Below are 20,226 nucleotides of genomic sequence, written 5' to 3'. Positions count from 1 at the left end.
GGAAATAGATGGAGAAACAGTGGAAACAGTGTCAGACTTTATTTTGGGGGGCTCCAAAATCACTGCAGATGGTGATTTCAGCCATGAAATTAAAATACACTTGCTCCTTGGAAGGAAAGTTATGAGCAACCTAGATAGCATATTCAAAAGCAGAGACGTTAGTATGTCAACAAAGGTCTGTCTAGTTAAGGGCTATGGTTTTTCCAGTAGACATGTATGGATGTGACAGTTAGGCCATAAAGAAGGCTGAGTGCCGAAGAATGGATGCTTTTGAACTGTGGTGTTGGAGAAGACTCTTGAGACTCCTTGAACAGCAAGGAGATACAACCAGTCCTTCCTGAAGGAAATCAGTCCTGAATACTCATTCGAAGGACTGATGTTGAAGCTGAAGCTCCAAATCTTTGGCCACTGATGCCAAAATCTAACTCATTTGAAAAGACCCTGATGCTGGGAAAGATTGAAGGTGGGAGGAGAAGGGGACGACAGAGGATGAGATGGTTGGATGGCATCACCGACTCAATGGACATGAGTTTGAGTAAATTCCAGAAGTTGGTGATGGACCGGGAGGCCTGGCAGGCTGCAGTCCATGGGGTCACAAAGAGTCAGACATGACTGAGCAACTGAACTGAACTGAATTGAGAGCTGCACAGATTGATGATGACGTCAGTCTGTGACCCTCCTGGGATTATAAGTGGGAACCCGAACTGCAATCTTTTAAGTCTCACCCACGGAGTGGCCGTGCTGCCTGGGATCTTTTCCCGGCTGGGACTCCAGATGTGCTGTGCCATGGGACTCCCCAGCACTGATTAAGTCTGGATGTTGATCAAAACCCAATTTAATGTTAGTAGTTGAAGTAATATACATTCACTAATTATTAATACCCATTAATTAATATGAATTTATATTAATAAGTACTGAATTAATGTTTGTATTACTTATTTGTATATAATGAGTGGCTTATTTTGTTAACAAATTCTTTGAACCTGAGATGAAAGTGAAAACTTTTGGCAAAACAAACACAAATTTACAATGACCTATGATAACCAAAATGTTAAGATTTTTAGCAGTATATGTCTTGTGGCGTGTTTTACTTTTCTTTGTAAGACTTTTTATTTTTCCCTTAAGGTCTCACCCCAGTTTGAGTACATATCCAAAATCCACTGTTCTATTTTGCCATGTTTGAATGACTACTTCTCGTATTCCTCTGAGTGGCCTAGGAAAGGAGCCCTGGTCCCCTGAGGGGCCTTGGACTGTGAGAGAATACATTTCTGTCCTTCTGAATCACCAAGTTTGTGGTAATTTGTTATGGCAACCTTAGGAAATCAAGGTTGCCTAAAATGTCCTAAGAAAGATGCCATTTGTGACATCTTTCATTAAAAAAATTTTTTGTTGTTATTTTTGGCCACATTGGGTCTTTGTTGCTCGGAATTGACTTTCTGTGGTGTGGTGAGCGGGGCCTGCTCTTTAGCTTTGGTGTGCCGGCTTTTTATGGGAATCCTTGTCTTGTGGCAGAGCATGGGCGCTAAGGCATGGGCTCAGAGCATGGGTGCTAAGGCGTGCCGGGCTCACTAGCTGTGGTGCTCGGGCTTGCTTACTTTCCCTGTAGCATGAATCCCATGGGGCCAGGGATGGAACCTGTGTCACGTGCATTGGCAGGTGGATTCTTAACCACTGGACCACCGGGGAAGTCCCCATCTTTCAGTTTTTAATTGAAAGATTTTTAAGTTGATTAAATCAAATTGATTTTAGACTTTGAAGTGATTTCCTAAATTTTGCAGAATTTTAGGTAAGATGCAAATAGTATACACGCACAGGAGCTGTAAAGGAAAAAGCTTACAGTAAATCCAGCAGATACAGGTCAGCTTGTGGAAATTTTGGTATCCAGTATTTTTTTCCCTGTATTTACATCTGCCTTATCACACACACACACACACACACACACACACACACACACACACACGATTTGAATGATATTGCACCATCCATAAGCACCCATTAAGCCCCACACCATACTGCAGCCAGCACCTCCTCGCTGACCTTCTGCCATCTGTTCTGCCCAGACCTGCAGAAATCCAGACGCCTGGGTTTGCATTCTATTAGAGGTGTAGACAAGAGTTGTGCATGGTGCTTCTGACCAGTAGGGGTGTCAGTGGCCTGCACAAGCATTTCATAGGCTTCCTGGAGGACGGAAAATTGCGCAGTGGCTCAGGCTGGCACGGCCCCATCTCCATGCCTTGAAGTACAGCACAGGCATTTCTTGGGCCAATAAGGGGCTCAGGTGCAGGGGCTCAGGTGAGCCCAGGACTCCCACCTTGTGCCTCTGCTTTTGGCAACAATGATCCTGGGTCCTGAGCTACAGTGGAAAATCTCAGGATTCTCAGGCAGTCGGTAACATATTTTTCGCCTTTCCAGGATGGCAAGAACAATGCCAGGACCCCTTGGTGGAGTTAGAAGTTTGGGGTGGCTCTGGAGAACGAAGGAGGCTTCCTGGGTCTTCCAGGCCTGCACAAGACAGTGCCGATTCCTGGAGGGAACTTGCTCACATCCTAGAGGCTCAGCCAACCTGGGGATGTCCTCCACTGAACCCCCCACCAACAGGGTACCTCAGGACGGGGACCAGGAACATTTCAGGGGGCTAGTCTCATGAGAGGAGACCGAGTGGTAAAGCTTCTGTGTACATGTCTAAATTTGGGGGAAACATCTGTAGTGGTCTCTAGTGAACAGACAAAGTGTATTCAATATTATACAACAACCACCACCAAAATAATCCACCATAAGATGCACAGTAAATATAGTGATGGAAACAACAGCAATGATAGGGTGCTGGTCACAGTGACATTAATGTAATGATAATAACAAACCCAAGGGGATGGGAGATTAGAGCACAGACTCCTTAGAGTAAATGACTAGGTACCCAAACCTAGTCCTTGTGGGGTATTTTAGACCTGGACTCCTAGATTTTCACATAGAAAATTAGGCCTTAAACACAGGCAGCCTGCTGGCATAAGAAATCAACCAGGCCCAAGGCATTGGTGAACTTGCTGTAAGGCATGTCTGGGCAGGATGGTTCATGCCTTCAGTTCCTGGTCCCCCCACCCTCCCCTGCATGTAGACAGGCATACTCAATTTTGGGGTCACCTTGAATCTCTATGTGTAGCTTCTATTTTAGAAGAGCAGGGCTTGAAAAGGAAGATAGAGAACCAAGGTTTGGAATAAGGCCACCAGGACAGTCAAGCTCTAAAGATGTTTAGTCCTTGGTCAGTTTACTTAGACTCATAGTAATCCTTCCAAGTAAGGCCCTGTTGCTTCCCTTTGTCTGGGTCCACAGGACTTTGTCATGGCTTTCTCTTGCCAGCATTTTAGAACCACTAACTCTTGGAGAACTTGAGCAGAGGAGTTTTAGAGACAAAAGAATTATTAGGAAAATGTCCCATTTTCTATAACTCTGATCCTATTCATTTTCTTTCTTTTTAAAAAATATTTGTTTGGCTGCACCAGGTCTTAGTTGAGACATGCGGGATCTTTTCTTAAGTTGCTTAAAAAGATCCCACTTCCCCGAGCAGGAATTGAACCCGGGCCCCCTGCAATGGGATCATGGAGTCTTAGCTACTGGACCACCAGGGAAGTCCCTGATCCTGTTCGTTTTCACTGATGGGACAGAGATAGTTCCAGAGTCCTGCAAAGCCTCTGACAGCCACTTCACCTACGTCAGCCTTCACCTGACCTGGTATGTGGTTCATACAATCAGAAGCGATGATTCCAAGGTCAGGTAACTTTACACGGGGCTCCTCCGTGTGTAGGTCCTGGGGATTTCGTCTTGGGTGTAGGATTCTCTCAAGCTCTCATGTTCTCTAAACTTAACCAGGTTTTTGTTTGTTTGTTTGTTTATTTGGGCTGTGCTGGGTCTTTGTTGCTTTGAGGGCTTTTTTCAGGCCGCGGTGAGTGGGGGCTGTTCTTCGTTGCGGTGCTTGGACTTCTTATTGTGGTGGCTTCTCTTGTTGCAGGGCATGGGCTTTAGGGCACGCGGACTTCATAGTCCTGGCTCATGGGCTCAGGAGTTGCGGTCCCGCCTCCAGAGTGCAGGCTCAGTAGTTGTGGCGCACAGGCTCAGTTGCTCTGCTGCGTGTGAGATCCTCCTGGACCAGGAATCGAACCTGCGTCTCCTGCATTGGCAGATGGACTCTCCACCACTGAGCCACCAGGGAAGTCCCTTCCCGTGCTTTTATAAATTTGTTCTGTTACCTGGGGAGATGTGGTTCAAGAAAGAATAAAGTGGCAGAGGAGAACCACAGAAGTTCCTGTGCATGAACAGATGGTGTAATGTCCCTCAGCAGCACACTAGGGCCAGTGGAATGTCTTTGTTTGGATAATGAGGACATTTGATACTTAGTCAGGGATATCCAGGGTCATGGAGGTCCCATGAGAGCAGAATGGGCTTCCAGGGAGGACAGGGAGTCCTGGTTATGCTGGCTGCTCCGTTCTTCAGTGATGGGAATAGGCAGTTTAAATGGAAATGATTGTCAAACGGGAACATAAGCTACGTTTTTATTGACAATAGAATGGAAGTTTACCAACAGCTATCCTTCTGTTTCAGTTAAAGTGACTTAGGCTAGTTTGAGGAACCCATGGTTTTAAAGAGTGACTGGGCCTCTTTTCTGTGAACCCTCTCGAGACTCCAGTAACTAGGCAGTGGCTCCTCTCCTGTTCTGAGCTCCCCTGGGGCTCCCATCAGCTTGTGGAACTTGCCACCACGTCTGTTAGTTTGCTGGACATGGATCTGCCATGACAACTAAAGTGGCACTTCCACCCCTTAAGCTGAGCAGGAAGGTGAGCCATGTGTTCATTTCCATTCAGCATCTCCTTTCCCAATGGAAAAGTGCATGGCAGAGAAGTAGCAGCGGGTACAAAGCCCAGACTTCGGATCTGAGTCGTGCCTCTCGATTCTGGGACTCCCTGGAGATAAGGGGCAAGAGCAGTGACCACCATGCACCTCGGATGCTCCTCTGTTCGTCAGTTTCAGATGTTACGGGGCAGGAAGCTTGGTTAGAAAACTTGTTTTAAAAATTCATTTTGTTTGCTGAGGATTTCCTAGTACGAAGCATTAGAGTGGGCACAGAGCTCTGATTTTATGCATATTCTAGGTGATTAGAATCAGCTTGGCTCTGGAAACACTGGCCTAGATGAAGGCTGCTTCCAGCTCTGCTACTGCAGTGTTCCAAGTCTTCCTGTAAAACGGAGTATGAGTCTAATACCAGCTTCTATGATTGAACAACTCACATGATGTGTGTGTGTGTGTGTGTGTGTGTGTGTGTGTGTTAGGTGTGCTCATGCACACACGTGCAGCATGAAAAGGTGAAACTATTCCTTATTCCATAGAAAGCTCAAACCCAGTTATTGTTAGGTAACTGACAGTGAGAATTTGCTGGTTTGATAGACTGTAGAGACTGAAGATGGTGCAGCTCTGAACACCCAACAATGTTAGTGATGAGAGAGAAGGGAGGATGAGAATTACAATTTGCAGATTCTAATGAGCAATTTATGTAGATTGATGTAAGGAGTGAATTGTGTGATTTATGAGGCAAAGAAAGCTTTCCTGAGGAAGCCATTTTTCACCTGAGTGTCTGAGTAAAGGGTAACAATATTGACTAAGATCTAGAATATTAAATGAAGATCAGTTGTGGAAAGAAAGTAATATATTGAAATAAAGGTAAGTTACTTTTGAGGTGTCTATCAGAAATCCATTTAGAGAAGACCTAACCCTGGTGGCTCAGCTGGTAAAGAATCCACCTGCAGTGTGGGAGACCTGGGTTCTATCCCTAGGTTGGGAAGATCCCCTGGAGAAGGGGAAGGCTACCCACTCCAGTATTCTGGCCTGGAGAATTCCATGGACTGTATAGTCCAGAGGGCCACAAAGAGTTGGAAATGACTGGACAACTTTTACCAATAAACTTCGGCAAGAAGTTCAAGTTGGAAACAGAGTGTAGTTTTTCTTAGACAGGCTTTACTCAGGTGAGCAGAAACCATACTGAATATTTGAAACAGAGTGGATATACTGCAGGTAACTGGTTGCACAGGGACTGATGGGTCAAAAGGGCTAAAAACCAGAGGACAGAGTTACCACCTGCATGCCACAAGGACAAATGATGATCAGAGATCTTTGAAGTTGATGCTGACATCATTTTTTTTTTTTTTTTTTTTTTTTTTGCTACACTGTGCGGGTTGTGGGATTTTAGTTCCTGGACCAGGTTTTGAACATGGGCCACAGCACTGAAAGCGCCAAGTCCCAAACGCTAGGTCCTCAGGAAACTCCTGACCCTGGTATCTTCAAGAAGAAAAGAATGACTAAGAGGCGTCTCTCACTAGACAAGTCCCAACTGTGTGATGAAGACTGAAGATGTTTCTATAGATTAGGAAGCAACTAGGGTGACAGAAAACGTATAGTACCTTTCAAGTCATTTAGTGAGGAAAAAGAGAAAAGGAGAGAAGGGAGAGAGAAAGTCTAGGTAAATTTAGATTCTCAAAGGCAGTTAGTTTTATCTGAGCCTGTTGATCAGGCACTGCTGGGAAAGCCAGAACCGGAGACCATTCCTCTGATTCCAACAGGTCATGTCCTCAACCTGTTGCAGTTTTCAGAAATGAGCCGTAAAGATAAGTGATAATACCAGAATATTTTCCAAAAACAGTTTATTTCTCAAAGCCTTTTACAAATTGTCTCGCCCCAGGAAAGTTTGTTTTTCTGCATTCTCTCCTATGTATTAATATATCTTTATAGGAAGCAAGCTTAACCCAGGAGATGAGGGAATTCTCTAGAGCAGAGCTGAGGGATTTTGCTGTCTTCTGCTTTGAAAGGGTATGGTGTCAGCCCTCGAGGATGAAAATGGCCCATAAGATAGGTTTTGCTCTGCCTGAAATCTGGGACTCCATATTTTGGCAAAACAGGATAAACGTAAGCCTCAATTTGCTCCAAAGAGCAAGGATCCCAGGAGAGATTTTGGAAAGTGTCCACTTTTTTTTGCAGCTGCTTTCAACTTTTTGTTCAATCTGACTTCTCATTTGAGCTGCTAAAAACTGTCCCATCTTTACTGTTGGCCTTGTTCTGTGCTCATCTAGCAGTTTTCTGTGGACATCCTGAGAACATAAGACCAAATGAGAAGTCTGAACAGAGGAGTCACTAAGCCTGTAACTGTGTGATCTTGACCTTGGATCGCTTCACCTATAATGAGGGTGTTGAATTAGATAATCTCTGGGGAGCTTACTGCTTGAACAGACCATGATTTAATCAGCTCTGACTATAAGTGGCCAGAATGAGGATGCTACTAAGTCTGTGGCCAGCTTAAATTTGGACAAGGTCCAAATCTTTGTGGAACTCAATGTTCTAGATCAGACAAGGAACAGGAGACATTTTAAATAATTCCTCCGTATAAAGGAGAGAGAGGAGGGTGCTGCTGAGGAGGTCACAGCTGGTGTCCAGCAAGGGGTCGGTTTACCACAGAGTTGAGTCTCCTCACATTGCAAATAGCAGAATCTCGGTGGAGACAGCCCCAGGTCACATGTCTGGTAGAAGCCAGGAGTATAACCTTAAAACTCAATTCTTTGACTTGCTCTTCAACCTTTCCATTCTACCTCTTTTACTAATTAGTCTACTCACTTTATCCATCAATAAAGTAATAAAGCCCCTATATGAGGAAGGGGGATGCAAAGCAAACAAGACAGAGAGCTTCCTGCCCCGCCCCCAACTTCTCCCCACCCCAGAAGCTTAGAGCCTAGGAAGGCTATCTCCTGCAGCATCAGACTGGACTGACAGCTTCAGAGAATCCCGACGTAGACACAAAGGAGGGAAGATCCAGAGAGGTTCGCTGAACTGAGATCAAAGACAGAGTATCTTCACCTCTTTGATCTGTGTAGCTGCTGCTTAGCTTTTAATTATTGACTCTTTTTCTGCAGCAAAATGGTGTCAGTTCAGCTCTGCAGCCCCCAATCTTATCCTCAAAGGAAAGGCATTCGACTTCACAGCGACCATCCATTTTCAGACAGCGTATCTGTCTTTGAAGGCTTCTTGGGGCTAGAAAGCAAAGAAAGCAATTAGTCTTCAGTTATTTAGTACTTAATTACCACAAACTTCTCCATCCAGGCCAGCTTAGAATTCCCTGTCACCCAAATTCCAAGGAGATACAGAGTGTGAATCTAGCTATCAGATAAAGCAGATGTGACCTAAACAGCTATCAGATAAAGCAGATGTGACCTAAACAGCTGTGTCTGAACTCACATCCCTGGTTCAGTATATACAGTGTCCTTCCATTGTATTCAATTAGGAAAAATGAAAAAGTTCCCTCTGCTGTTGTCTTGATTGGACGTATCCAAACAGAATGTTTCTTCCTGGGAGGAGACGATATACTTTTGAATTCCAATGAACAATCATTTCCAAGAAATGCTTTTTTTTTTTCTTGTCTCCAAAATAATAGTCTCTGATAAGTAACAAAAGATAAAGCTTGTGCCATGTGCATTATAGGCAAATTAGTACTTTGGCATATGGTTGTGGAATTTCACACTTTTGCTATAAAGATCGAAAGAAACATAGTGCAATAGCCTGCTCCATAAATACCATCAACAGAATATTATCTTTACCAGCAACCTTAGGGCGACTGAGGCAGTGTGTGCTCATTCAGAACAAAGAGACTAAGCTGAAAAGAGTAAAATGTTTCAAGAGAGGAGTGATCGAAAAAATATTCTCTGGAAAAATAATTGAAAGAGCTGACAGTTATTCTCAAAAAGTGTAATGCTTATGCTTGCAAAGCTACTCTGGGAGGGAAGTGTGCATATTAGCTGTCACGCATCCCAGACATTACCATGCTGAAAGCTTGTTGATACCCAGCGTAGGACTAACCAATGGGAAAAAAAAAAAAAAAAGCGAAGAACTTAGATTTCTGCTCAGAGTAAAGGGAAACATTTTCAGTAGTCCAAAGTTGAACTCAGGATATTGTGAGTTATAGATCACTGAAATTTATCCAGCATCAGAGCAGTCAATTGACATGTCATGTTTAAATTGAATTGGGGCAAAGAATAACAATAATAATGATAAGAACAATGAGAATTGAATAATAATAATAGTTAACTCCATCAAGTGCCCCTGGAACTGTTTAAGCAGTGTATATAGAGACTGTCCCCAAGAAGTCATTTTCACCTTTCATCTGTTAGTAAGTAGTAGAGCCTCTGAGTTTTGGCTGGCTGCTCAGGGAAGATTCCCTTGGAGAAAGAAATGGCAACCCACTCCAGTACTCTTGCCTGGAAAATTCCATGGGATATAATCCATGGGATCGCAAAGGGTCACACGACTGAGCTACTTCACTTTCACTTTTCAGATCCTTAGCTAAAGATGACTGTTTCTGGTTTTCTGTTTCCGTCTGGCCTCGTGAATGAGTTTGGACCAATGAAATAGGACTGGAGTGATACGAGCTGTTTCTGTGTAATCTTTTACTCAAATTTTATTCCTTCCTTTTAGAGCATCTTAGAATCAGTGACATAGTCACCTATTTGGGATGGTAAGATTGACCTTCCTCCCTGGTCCCAGCATGGCTTACCTAATGCAGAAGAGCCTTCTTCCCAACCTACTCAATTCCCTATTTTGGAACTTTTACATGAGAGAGAAATAAACTTCCTTTTTTTCTATTACTCTAGTTTAAGGTAAAGTTAACCAGTTAGCCTCTGCTCTAATTAATATAATAAAATGTCTTAATCTTGAAAAAATGCCCTATTGTTATTATTTCCATTTATAGGAAATAAATTGAAACACAGAGTTCATAAATCTTATGAGGACTGGAGCTGAGATCGGCCTCAAATATGTTGGCATTATAGTCTGTGTTCATCACCTCTTTTATCAATCATTAAACCCACTTTCAATGCTGAGATTCTATGTGATTGTTGTGGTGGTGGTGGCCCTAGACTGTGCTCCTTATTGAGAAACAAGCAAGTCTGAGCTGAGTTTTGGAAATAAGATGCTCTTACACATCTCCTTGTACAGTTGATTCGAATTAGCTGGAGTCTGGATGGAAGGAGATGGAGAGGACAGCTTAAAACTCATTTCCTTAGCCTGGATTCGTTGTCTGACTTCACCCCCACCCTGCCCCCACCCCCAGCACCCCAAGAGACTGAGGCCGAAGTTAAGAAACTGACTTTACAAGAGATGCTTTGAAACATGAGGGCAGTGTTCCTCAGGTCTGTTCTTTATTTCTAGTCCTGCGGGTTTTCAAAATTTTCAAAAGTGCGATGCAAACAACGACCTTCCAGGAAGCCTTTCCTGGTCTCCCCAGTTGGAAACAAACTTCTGCTTCTGTGGCTTCTCTTTTACTTTTCTTCTTCATGGCACTTGTGAGCACTGTTTTGTATCATAGTCATTTGTGATATATTTGCATTCTAAACTTATTGCATGCTTATTTGTTATTATGGGCAACCTATTTTTGACCAACACAGAAATAATAGGCTAATAAACAGTAAGTAAAAGAGCAAAGGCCACACTCTAATGTTCACCTCCACTTTACCTCCTTTTGTTGTAGTCCCTAGAACAGTTTCTCATTAGTGGTAACACACATTCAGTAGATATTGGGACAGGGGAGCTTGGCATGCTGCAGTCCACGGGGTTGCAAAGAGTCAGACAGGACTGAGCAACTGAACAACAAAAAGCTAGGTACTATGGATGTGAGAGTTGGACTGTGAAGAAAGCTGAGTGTCGAAGAATTGATGCTTTTGAACTGTGGTGTTGGAGAAGACTCTTGAAGTCCCTTGGACTGCAAGGAGATCCAACCAGTCCATTCTGAAGGAGATCAGCCCTGGGATTTCTTTGGAAGGAATGATGCTGAAGCTGAAACTCCAGTACTTTGGCCACCTCATGCGAAGAGTTGACTGATTGGAAAAGACTCTGATGCTGGGAGGGATTGGGGGCAAGAGGAGAAGGGGATGACAGAGGATGAGATGGCATCACTGACTTGATGGACGTGAGTCTGAGTGAATTCCGGGAGTTGGTAATGGACAGGGAGGCCTGGCGTGCTGCGATTCATGGGGTCGCAAAGAGTCAGACACGACTGAGTGACTGAACTGAACTGAACTGACCTGAACTGACTGAGGCCAGATTGCGCAGTAAGTAAGTGTAGCAATTCAGAAACCACGAAGAAGAAATAGACAAGATGCTGTGCGATGCATGGAGAACCTCATGAGGAAAGGCATCATAACAGAAGGAATGAAGGATGTTTGAGAAGGGAATGAACAAGAAAGTTGATTAGGGATAAAGTCTTGGCTGTATTGAGTAAAAAGAACCCATTTCTAAGGATTCAAGGACTTCAAAGAAAACTAATCGAGGTGTTAGTGCTTTAAAGGATATAATTTTCCATCAGTGTGTAAGAGCCAGAAAAAAGGTCCAGGATAATCTAGGATTAGGAGATTTGCACCAGTTAGTTAGACTTGAAAAAATAGACTAAGGACCATCATAAGTTTAGTTTCTCTTAGGCTACAGAGGCTACATTTCTCTAAATTACCAAGTTCTTTTGGAGTTTGTCTCTAACTTTTTCTCTCATTTTAAAGCAATCACTTTGTCATACTTTGCAGTTAGGTCAAAGATTATAAGAGGAAAGAGATTTAAACATAAAGAGAACTCTGAACCCCTTTGTAGAGCTTTTAGGGAAATTAATGAGATACTCTTCTGGTTGAAGTTGGCCTGGATCAGTGTGGCCACACTGATTTGTGTCTAAGCTTAGGAAAAGATTTCCTGTAACTGGTTTGTTCTGGGACCTTTTCAGGACATAGGGCTGAGTCATGTACTCTTCTGAAAGCTGAGCTTTCTTCTCAAAAGACAGATCCTGAACAGACTGACATCCTTACATCAGTGAAGATTTCCCGCTTACCTGAGAAAATCTGACCAAGAAGAATCGTGGCAGCAAACATGAAGAAGAAGGTTTTCATGGCTCCAGGCTTCAGTGGAGAGAGGATGAAGGAGGCGCAGTGGCAGGAATCTCGCTGTTTTATCAAGGGAAATTGATCAAAACAAGTTCTACAGCTCTGAAACAGTGGGACGTCAATTTTGGTTTGTAGTGTTCATTGAGAGTGAACTATTCTCCATGCTCCACTGAATAGTATGTGGGCTGCTGGGTCAGGTTTTACCTAAGTAAACACTTAGGAGAGAGTACCTTGTCTTCTCCTGTCTTCCTACCTGGAATGCTGTCTTCTACATCTCTGTCTAGATTTCTCCTATGTTCCCTAAACCCCTTCTCAAGCCCTACCACTTCCATAGGGTCTATAACCCCCATTCCTTTTATCCTTACCTAAGATTTTACATGCAGTTTGCTTTTATAAGATTCACTCAGCCATTATTGATTGGCACCTGGTATATATCTTTTTCAAATTATACTCTATGAGAAAAATTTATCTCCTCATTTGTATTATAAACTCCATAAAGGAAAATAACTTTCTTCTCATCTTTTTTCTTCCCATTCATTCCTTACAACAGTATTTTTAACAATAGGTGCTCAAAATATATGTATTTGACTTATTGGTTGATAGCTGCCTGGTTAGAGGAATCCGTGAATAATCAAGCAATCGGTATGAGAACTGTCATTAATGTTCAAAGTTTTTACACATGTAAGATATTATTACTCAGGGTAATAATGTTAGTATTACATATGCCTATAGTTTATATTTTCTGGGAATAGCATTTATTCAACAAATATGTGTTGGACAATAAATACCATGTGTATTTGTATATTACTAAGAAATTTGAATTTTATCCTAAAATCAAAGGAAAGTCATCAAAGGGTTTTAAGTAAGGGAATTATCCGAAAGATTTGACATGAAATAGATATAAAGGGTTTTATAAATCATTATGAGAAGAATAAACATTTCTATAGAAAAATGGACTAAAGACATGAAAGAGCAATTAAATAAAGGAAAGTGAAAGTGTGAAAGTAGCGTCCAACTCTTTGGAGTTCCCATGATCTATGTAGTCTGTGGAATTCTCTTGGTCAGAATACTGGAGTGGGTAGCCTCTCCCTTCTCCAGGGAATCTTCCCAACCCATGGATCAAACCTGGGTCTCCCACATTGCAGGCAGATTCTTTACCAGCTGAGCCACAAGGGAAGCCCAAGAATATTGGAGTGGGTAGCCTATCCCTTTTCTCCAATGGATCTTCCCAACCCAGGAATCGAACCGGGGTCTCCTGCATTGCAGGCGGATTCTTCACTAACTGAGCTATCAGAGAAGCCCAATTTATAAAGGAAGAAACATGAAAAAAATCAAATGAGGAATTCCATTTTTAATAAACTGAAATGAGCTCCTAACAGATGATCATTTCCATTGATAACAAGTGAAAGTCTGGAGGAAAAAACAACCTACGTGAAGGATATGAAAGTTACAATAAAGACAGACATGTTTTGGAGAAAAGTCAAATTTGGAAAAATGGACCAGAATGGAATGAGTTCTCTGATTACAACGTGGCATGAAGCAGTTAAAGCTCCAAAAATAAATATGTAAAAATAATCTGCCACCTTGCTAAACTTAGGACAGGCACAAGGACAGAATCAAAGTTACTTAAAGCTGGGGACTTCCCTGGCGGGTCAGTGGTTAAGACTCCACTCTTCCAGTGCAGGGGGCGTGGGTTCAGTGTCTGGTTGAGGAAATAAGACCTGCATGCAGTGTGGCCAAAAAGAATAAGAAAATAAAAGAGCATTCTGGAGGCCTGAAAGAGGGGCAGGTATTCCCATGCAAGGTTACAAGCCCAATACAGGCTGGGTGGGCTTTTTATCTCTCGATAAAGAAGCGTTCCCAGCCCGAACTTGCCTCCTGTTGCTGAGTAGAGGTCAAAAGACAACACACGCAAGACTGCCATTACCAGCAGAATAATAGAAAATGTTATTACCAACTGTATGCCTAAACATTCAACTGCTTATATAAAATAGGAATGTTATTGTTAATCAAAAGATGGCTTTGAAAGGGCATCTTTTCACCCCAAAATACAGAATGAGCTCCACATACTAAAAAAAAAAAGGTTTAGTTGGCTCTTCATTTTTAGTTTCTAAAGGTAGAAAATGACTTTATTGATTTGATATCGTTTTTCTTTCTAAATACAGGCATTTGAAACTATAATTTTTTTCCTCTAAGCATTGGTTTAGCTGCATCCCATAAGTTTTGTGTTTGTTTGTTTTTTTACATTTTCATTCACCTTGAAACATTTTCTAATTTTTCTTACGATTTTTTTCTTTGGCTCATTATTTATTTGGGGGGTGTGTGTGGTTTAATTGTAACACACTGGAGACTTTCCTAAGTGTGCTTCTGTTATTTCCTCGTGGTTGGAGAACCTATTTTCTATGATTTCAACTCTTTTTATTGAGGATGTTTTCTGCCTAACATATGGCCAGTCCTCGAGAATACTTCATGTGAACTCGAGAGAATCTGTGTTTTGCTGTTGTTGGATGGGCTGGGCCGTAGATGAGGTCTCATGGGGTTTACTTTTTATAAAAATGTTCTTTTGTCTCTAGTAGCCAGTTTGTCTTAAATTCTGGTTTGTCAGCGTTTAGTGTAACCGTTACAGCTCCCTTTTGGTGACTGTGCGCAGGCTGTCTCTCTTCTCACCCTTTTCCTTTCTGTGGTCCGTGAGAATCACACCCATCCCTCTGCCTAATATCCTAAGGGCAGCTACCCGGCGCTGTTCTGTTCTTGTCCTACCGTCAGAGGCGGCCCCAGCCACAGCTCTTTCCAGGCGTGAGCACTACAGGGTGACTGGTCTAGCTCTCCAGGCGGCCTTCCTTGGATTCAGTCTCTTAAGCATTGATGTGAACGTGATATTTTCCTCACCTTTCCCCATGAGAGGCTGAGTGAAGTCACAGTCACAGCACCACAGAGAAACCCTGCCCCTGCCTTCTCTAGGTTTCTTTTATACCCTCAAGTAGGTGCAAGGCTGTGTTTCAGAACTCGTTTTGAGGTCAGCCTCTTTACTCTCCTTGCCTTTGCGGTTTAGCACCTCAGTCAGGACTGTGGAAGTTAACGATACTTAGCATTTTGTCCTCTGCCTTTTGGGAATTTGGGCCAAACTGATCCGTCTTGCTCTGTAGGCACCGTCGTTTCCTTTCAGTTATTGTGAGAGGGCTTTGAAGTGGAACCCAGAACCAGGAAAGGGTGCTAGCCATCTAGCATAAGGCTTACAAAAGCTACAGCTTCGGAATTGATGGAGTTCAGTGCTTGCTGACCAGGAGCATTATGTAGACCAACTCAAGTGGGGACACTGTAGGAGAGGCCCAGCCCCAGGGTCTCTCTTCCTTGCCACTTCTCTCTGCCCCATCCATCACCTAGAACCTTCTTCTTCAGAAGATTCAGCAGAAACCAATAATCAGAGATCTCCATAATTTACTGAGGAATCAACAGACACTTACCTGAGGCATCCGCTTGACATCTGAAAGGACTGACTTTTCAAGTAACAAGAAGCTAATGTGAGCTGAGACTATATTATTCTGTAGGAAGGACTGGGTGTCTCAGAGGAAAAAAAGGTAACTGAATAGAGAATTTCTAAAAGGAGCAAAGTATGGAAGAGAGGAGAGAGCAAGAGGAAGAAGGGAAATTTGTGAATGGTTGAACATTTATGAGAGGTGCCCTCTGAGACCATAAGCCATCTGACTCTGGATGCTGTTTAGGGTAATGATTAAGGTAATAGCAGGGCACAACCACTGGTCCTCCACTCTGTAGGACTCTGAGACACGTACATGAATTCTGTAAAAGAGCATTAGTTTGGATCCAGAATACTTTCAGTTTTTGGAGTCAAGCAGTATGGGATGTGGGATGAGTAAGGAGTACCCTGGCTTTGTGATGTTCTATGAGTCATCAGCTGCATGCTCACTGTGGAGATCCGGGGAGAAGGACCATCCTCTGGCAGGTGGTGACTCACCCAGATTTTTAGGATCAGATCCTCCACTTCCCACTTCCCTGAATTGTTTCCTGTGAGAATGAAGGAAACACTGTGTAGAGTCCCACAAGCATTCTGTCTTAGATCTCTTCTGGAGAACAATTGATCCAATGTAAATAGTCAGGCTCTGTTGTCTGATTTATTTACATTCATGTCAGACATGAAATGGTACCCACACCAGAAGCTTGAAGAAATAATTTAATTTGGACAGGTGGTGATAAAGTGTTGGAAGAACTGAGCTTGTAGAATGGGAGCAGTGAGGCAACCCTAACATTAGCCACAGCTGAAATACCCCTCTGCTGGATGGTTGGAGGAAAAACAAGAGGCTCTGGTGTGAGCTCAGGAGCAAGGACGAGACGGTGGGAGCTGGGCCTGAAGCAGGACTTCTGGTGAGGGAGGTGAGGATGCAGAAGCTGAAACCAAGAGAGATAGCGAGGGAGGGAAACCCCGAGTTCTCCTGTTCTCGTATCCACCATTCAGTTTCCAGGCACTTGCAATAGACTGATACCAGCCAGAAAAACCAGAAAGATTAGAGAATGTACTTTGCAGACAATATGCCAGTTATACAGAGCACAGTAGGAAAAAGACAGGCATGGATCTGAGCGCAGAAAGACCAGTGAGGCCATGGTCCTCTCAAATGTGGAGCAACATAGTCATATATTAAAATTGAGTGAGCGAGTTTGAGTAGGGCCTTTATTTTGTGAACTGCAAATTTTTTCATAAGGCAGAGTTATAGAGTCAACCATTTATGCACTCCCATGTTGAACACTTTAAATTAATCTGTACCATTTCACCCATTGGCAGGAAGAGAAGGGCTTCCTTGGTGCCTCAGAAGGTAAAGAATCTGCTGCAATACTGGAGACCTGGGTTCGATTCCTGAGTTGGGACGATCCCCTGGAGGAGGGCATGGCAACCCACTCCAGTATTCTTGCCTGGAGAATTCCATGGACAGGGGAGCCTAGCAGGCTACAGTCCATGGGATCACAAGGGAAGAGAAACATAAAGTTGGTGTCCTGGACCTTAACTGAGTGGATGTGAAATGTTTTTTAAAAAATACACATCAGACACTCTCTAACACCTGTTGTCTTGTGTCTTCTTGATTATAGCCATGCTGAGTGGTGTGAGGTGTGGTTCTGAGTTGCATTTCCTTGAGGAGTAGTGATGTTAATCATCTTTTCAAGTACCAGTTGGCCATTTTAATGCCATGTAGATGAACCTTGAACATGTTATGCTAAGTGAGATCATCAAAAAAAGACAAGTACTGAACGCCATCTATTATATGTGGACCCTAAAAAAGCCAAACATGTAAAACACAGAGTGAAATGGTAGTTACCAGGAGATGGGAGTGGAGGGCTGAAGTCAATGTTGTTTAAGGGCACCGACCTGCAACAGGTAGTAAATAAGCCATAGAGATCTAATGCACAGTATAATGAATACAGACAATTTAGCTGAGAGACTAAAACTTAATTATCCAAGCAGTAAAAAGAAAGGATAAGTTTGTCCTGTGATAGAGGTACTCAACATCACTACAACAGAATCATATTATAATATAGAAATGTATCAGACTAATATGTATGTCTTGAATTTACATAGGTTTATGTCAAAGACAGTCAATAAAAATACACCAGAAGTACCAGAGTAAGGGAGTGACAACATATTGGTACAGAAAGAAATGATGTGGAAAAAAGTAATTTGTTACAGAACTATTAACTCCATTAACAGTGATGTGGATGCCACGTCCATTTATGCTGTGTTAGAATTAGTCCATAAGGATGAATACACAGAACGTGGTGGTGGTCGGCACACCCTTTGCTGGTTTCCAGCTAGGACCTTGAGCAAATGACAACCTCCCTGGTCTCAGTTTCTTCAAATATAAACAAGGACAATAAAATCTACCATACAAGATGTTTGTGAGTCGTATGAGAAAAGTACACGGGCAAGATTCATAAGTTATAAGGGACTCTATAAAAATATAGTAATAGTATCTGACTGTGTGAGTAGCTGTTAGGTACCAACTCATGTCTTGACTTTTTTTAAATTTAAGTACAGTTGGTTTACAGTATTACATTTTTTCAAGTGTACCACATAGAGATTCCATGTTTTATAGATTATACTACATTTAAAGGTATTATAAAATATTTTTATTTCCAGTGCTGTACAATATATACTTATAGCTTATTTATTTTAGACATAAACAGTTCATACCTCTTAACCCCCCAACTCCTACTCCCCCCTTTCCTTCCTTCTCTTTCCCCACTGGCAACCTTTTTAGAGATTATCTTCAAAAAGAAGCAAAGGACCAAAACAAAGGGAGAAGGAAATGAGAATGATCCTGAATTCACACTCACTGTGTGACTAGGTTAAGCTACATAACTCCTCTCCACGTTCCTTGAACCTCCAGTCCCATTTCCGAAGCCAGAAGAGAGCTGGTGTGGCTTACAGGATCCTCCGCCGGCAACAGAAAAAGTTCACTTTGCAATTTCCAACAATCTTCTCGTCCTCAGCGCATATCTTCCTGCATTTGCCCCGACCGAGCCAGCACGGCTCACAGGGAGACGTATCACCTGCACCAAGAAAGAGCTGCTGACTTGACCTTCCTGAGGACTCTCTGGGAATGGGGGAAGGCCCCAAGGCCAAAGAAGAAGGGAGGGTTTGTGCTTATGACTATAAAGAGTGTTTTCAAGAAACAGCCTGGACTTCTCCAAAGACCTCCACTTCTTTTCAGAATAGAGTTGGGGAGTTTAATGTTTAAGCAAGAGGAAGATGCAATCCCTTTCTCTATGTGTTTAACAACTGCATGGGTCAAAAGTATAAGCACAGTGGGACAATGTCATGTATGTTACAGACTATAAAAAAATATATACCTGATGCTGCTGCAAAAGCCACAAAATGAAAATGGGAGAGAGATCTTGTGGTTTTGAAAGATCTTTGAGGGTAGAGTTTCAAGACTTAGGTTCAGTTTTGTTTGGGCCAGGTAATGGCCATGTGTCCTCACTAAACTGCTTAGTCTCGTCTTCCATAAAAATGGTGGTTATGATAGAATCTGCCTCAAAGGGATGTTTTGAAGATCAAATGACATAAAGCTCATAAAGTTGTTAAGAGCTTGCCTGGGGCATAGTAAGCACTCAGTGACAGGCAACCTTAGTCGCTCTCCCACTCTGAAATTCTGTCTGAACACTTTTAAATGTTGTTTAGAATTACCCAGGAATATTTCTTTCAGTTCTGTTTATAATATGCTTTTTTCCTATACTGGGTAAGTTTACAAAAAAGATCACTGGGCTATTCATTATGACCAAGTCATTGGCAGTGGTGATGGATTTTCACTGAAGTACCCTGACCCCCTTTTTAGACCACTGGTATACATGCAGGACACAGTTTACTGGATTTAGGAGCAGAGGCTGTTGAGAGCTGGGTGAGCGTGCTCTCAGAGCAGTGTTAATTGGCTGGTACAAGCTTGGTCCTGTGACCTTGGTTTAGTTAGTACCATAATGTCATGAGAACAGCCATGAAATCCAAAGCACCATGACCAAAATGACAAACCAGTAACAAAGAGGTTTCTCTGTGAAATGGAAAAATCCAGATAGATGCTTAGAACAAGAGGAAGACAAGGTGGAGTTAGTCTGGATATCAGTTGGTCTGGGATATCAGGCAGTTCTATTTCCACGGCTTCCTTGTCTCTGGGAGTTCAAGGTACCCGACAGGGCCAGAGTTCCTACAAGTAAAAAAGGGATTTATCTTACCTGCTGAAAGTGGCTGGGAATACTGGAGTCCTGCCTGGCACCCTAAATTCAAAACAAAGCACATTTTGAATATGAAAACCAATGCAGGGAAATAACACTGGGAAAACTCTTACACAGAGGTTGAATCTTATTCTATTTTTGAAGGCTGGAACTCCTGGTATCCAATAAGTTTCTTTTTTTTTTTTTTTAAGGAATCATAGTTTGCTTTTAGAAAACGCTATTGCTAGTTCAAGACTTGCCATGAGAAGTGCCCTGGGGAGCTGACTGTCGCTCCTCTTCAGGGTGGTGCATAGAAGTCATCAATCTTTATGATCTGCCCCGTCAAAATCCCACCTACTCTCGTTTACCTGACGGAAATTGAGCCAACATGAAGAAAAAGGCCAAGACAAAATAAAACATCTTCCTGCTCGACGCCATCTCTGCAGGAGGACTCTTCAGAAGGGAGATTTGTGATTCCTTTGAGAGGACGAGAGGCTCCCTTATATTTGAAAGTAATGTGATGTGCTCTTGGTCAGTGAAGTGAATCCATAAAGAAAGTACACTTACATGCTC

At 42.6% G+C, this 20,226-nt stretch overlaps 2 protein-coding genes across 2 annotated transcripts; both read right to left on the bottom strand.

Moving 5' to 3' along the window:
- Positions 7,920-12,075, bottom strand: LOC106503657 (beta-defensin 107A-like; the record flags this gene model as incomplete). Its single annotated transcript, XM_018041809.1, has 2 exons — positions 7,920-8,039; positions 11,869-12,075. Coding segments are annotated over 2 exons (327 nt in total), but the record flags the coding sequence as incomplete, so codon positions are not given.
- LOC106503658 (beta-defensin 105-like) lies at positions 18,204-20,091 on the bottom strand. Its single transcript, XM_018041808.1, has 3 exons — positions 20,022-20,091; positions 19,675-19,716; positions 18,204-18,540 (listed from the first exon to the last, which is right to left on the bottom strand). Exons 1-3 carry the CDS (start codon positions 20,089-20,091, stop codon positions 18,371-18,373), a joined length of 282 nt encoding a protein of 93 aa, XP_017897297.1. The 3' UTR covers positions 18,204-18,370.

This window comes from Capra hircus, chromosome 27 (genome assembly GCF_001704415.2).
Source record: "Capra hircus breed San Clemente chromosome 27, ASM170441v1, whole genome shotgun sequence".
NCBI classification, from domain to species: domain Eukaryota; kingdom Metazoa; phylum Chordata; class Mammalia; order Artiodactyla; family Bovidae; genus Capra; species Capra hircus.
Note: the sequence above shows the minus strand (reverse complement) of the source record. Positions and strands in the feature narration are given on the sequence as shown.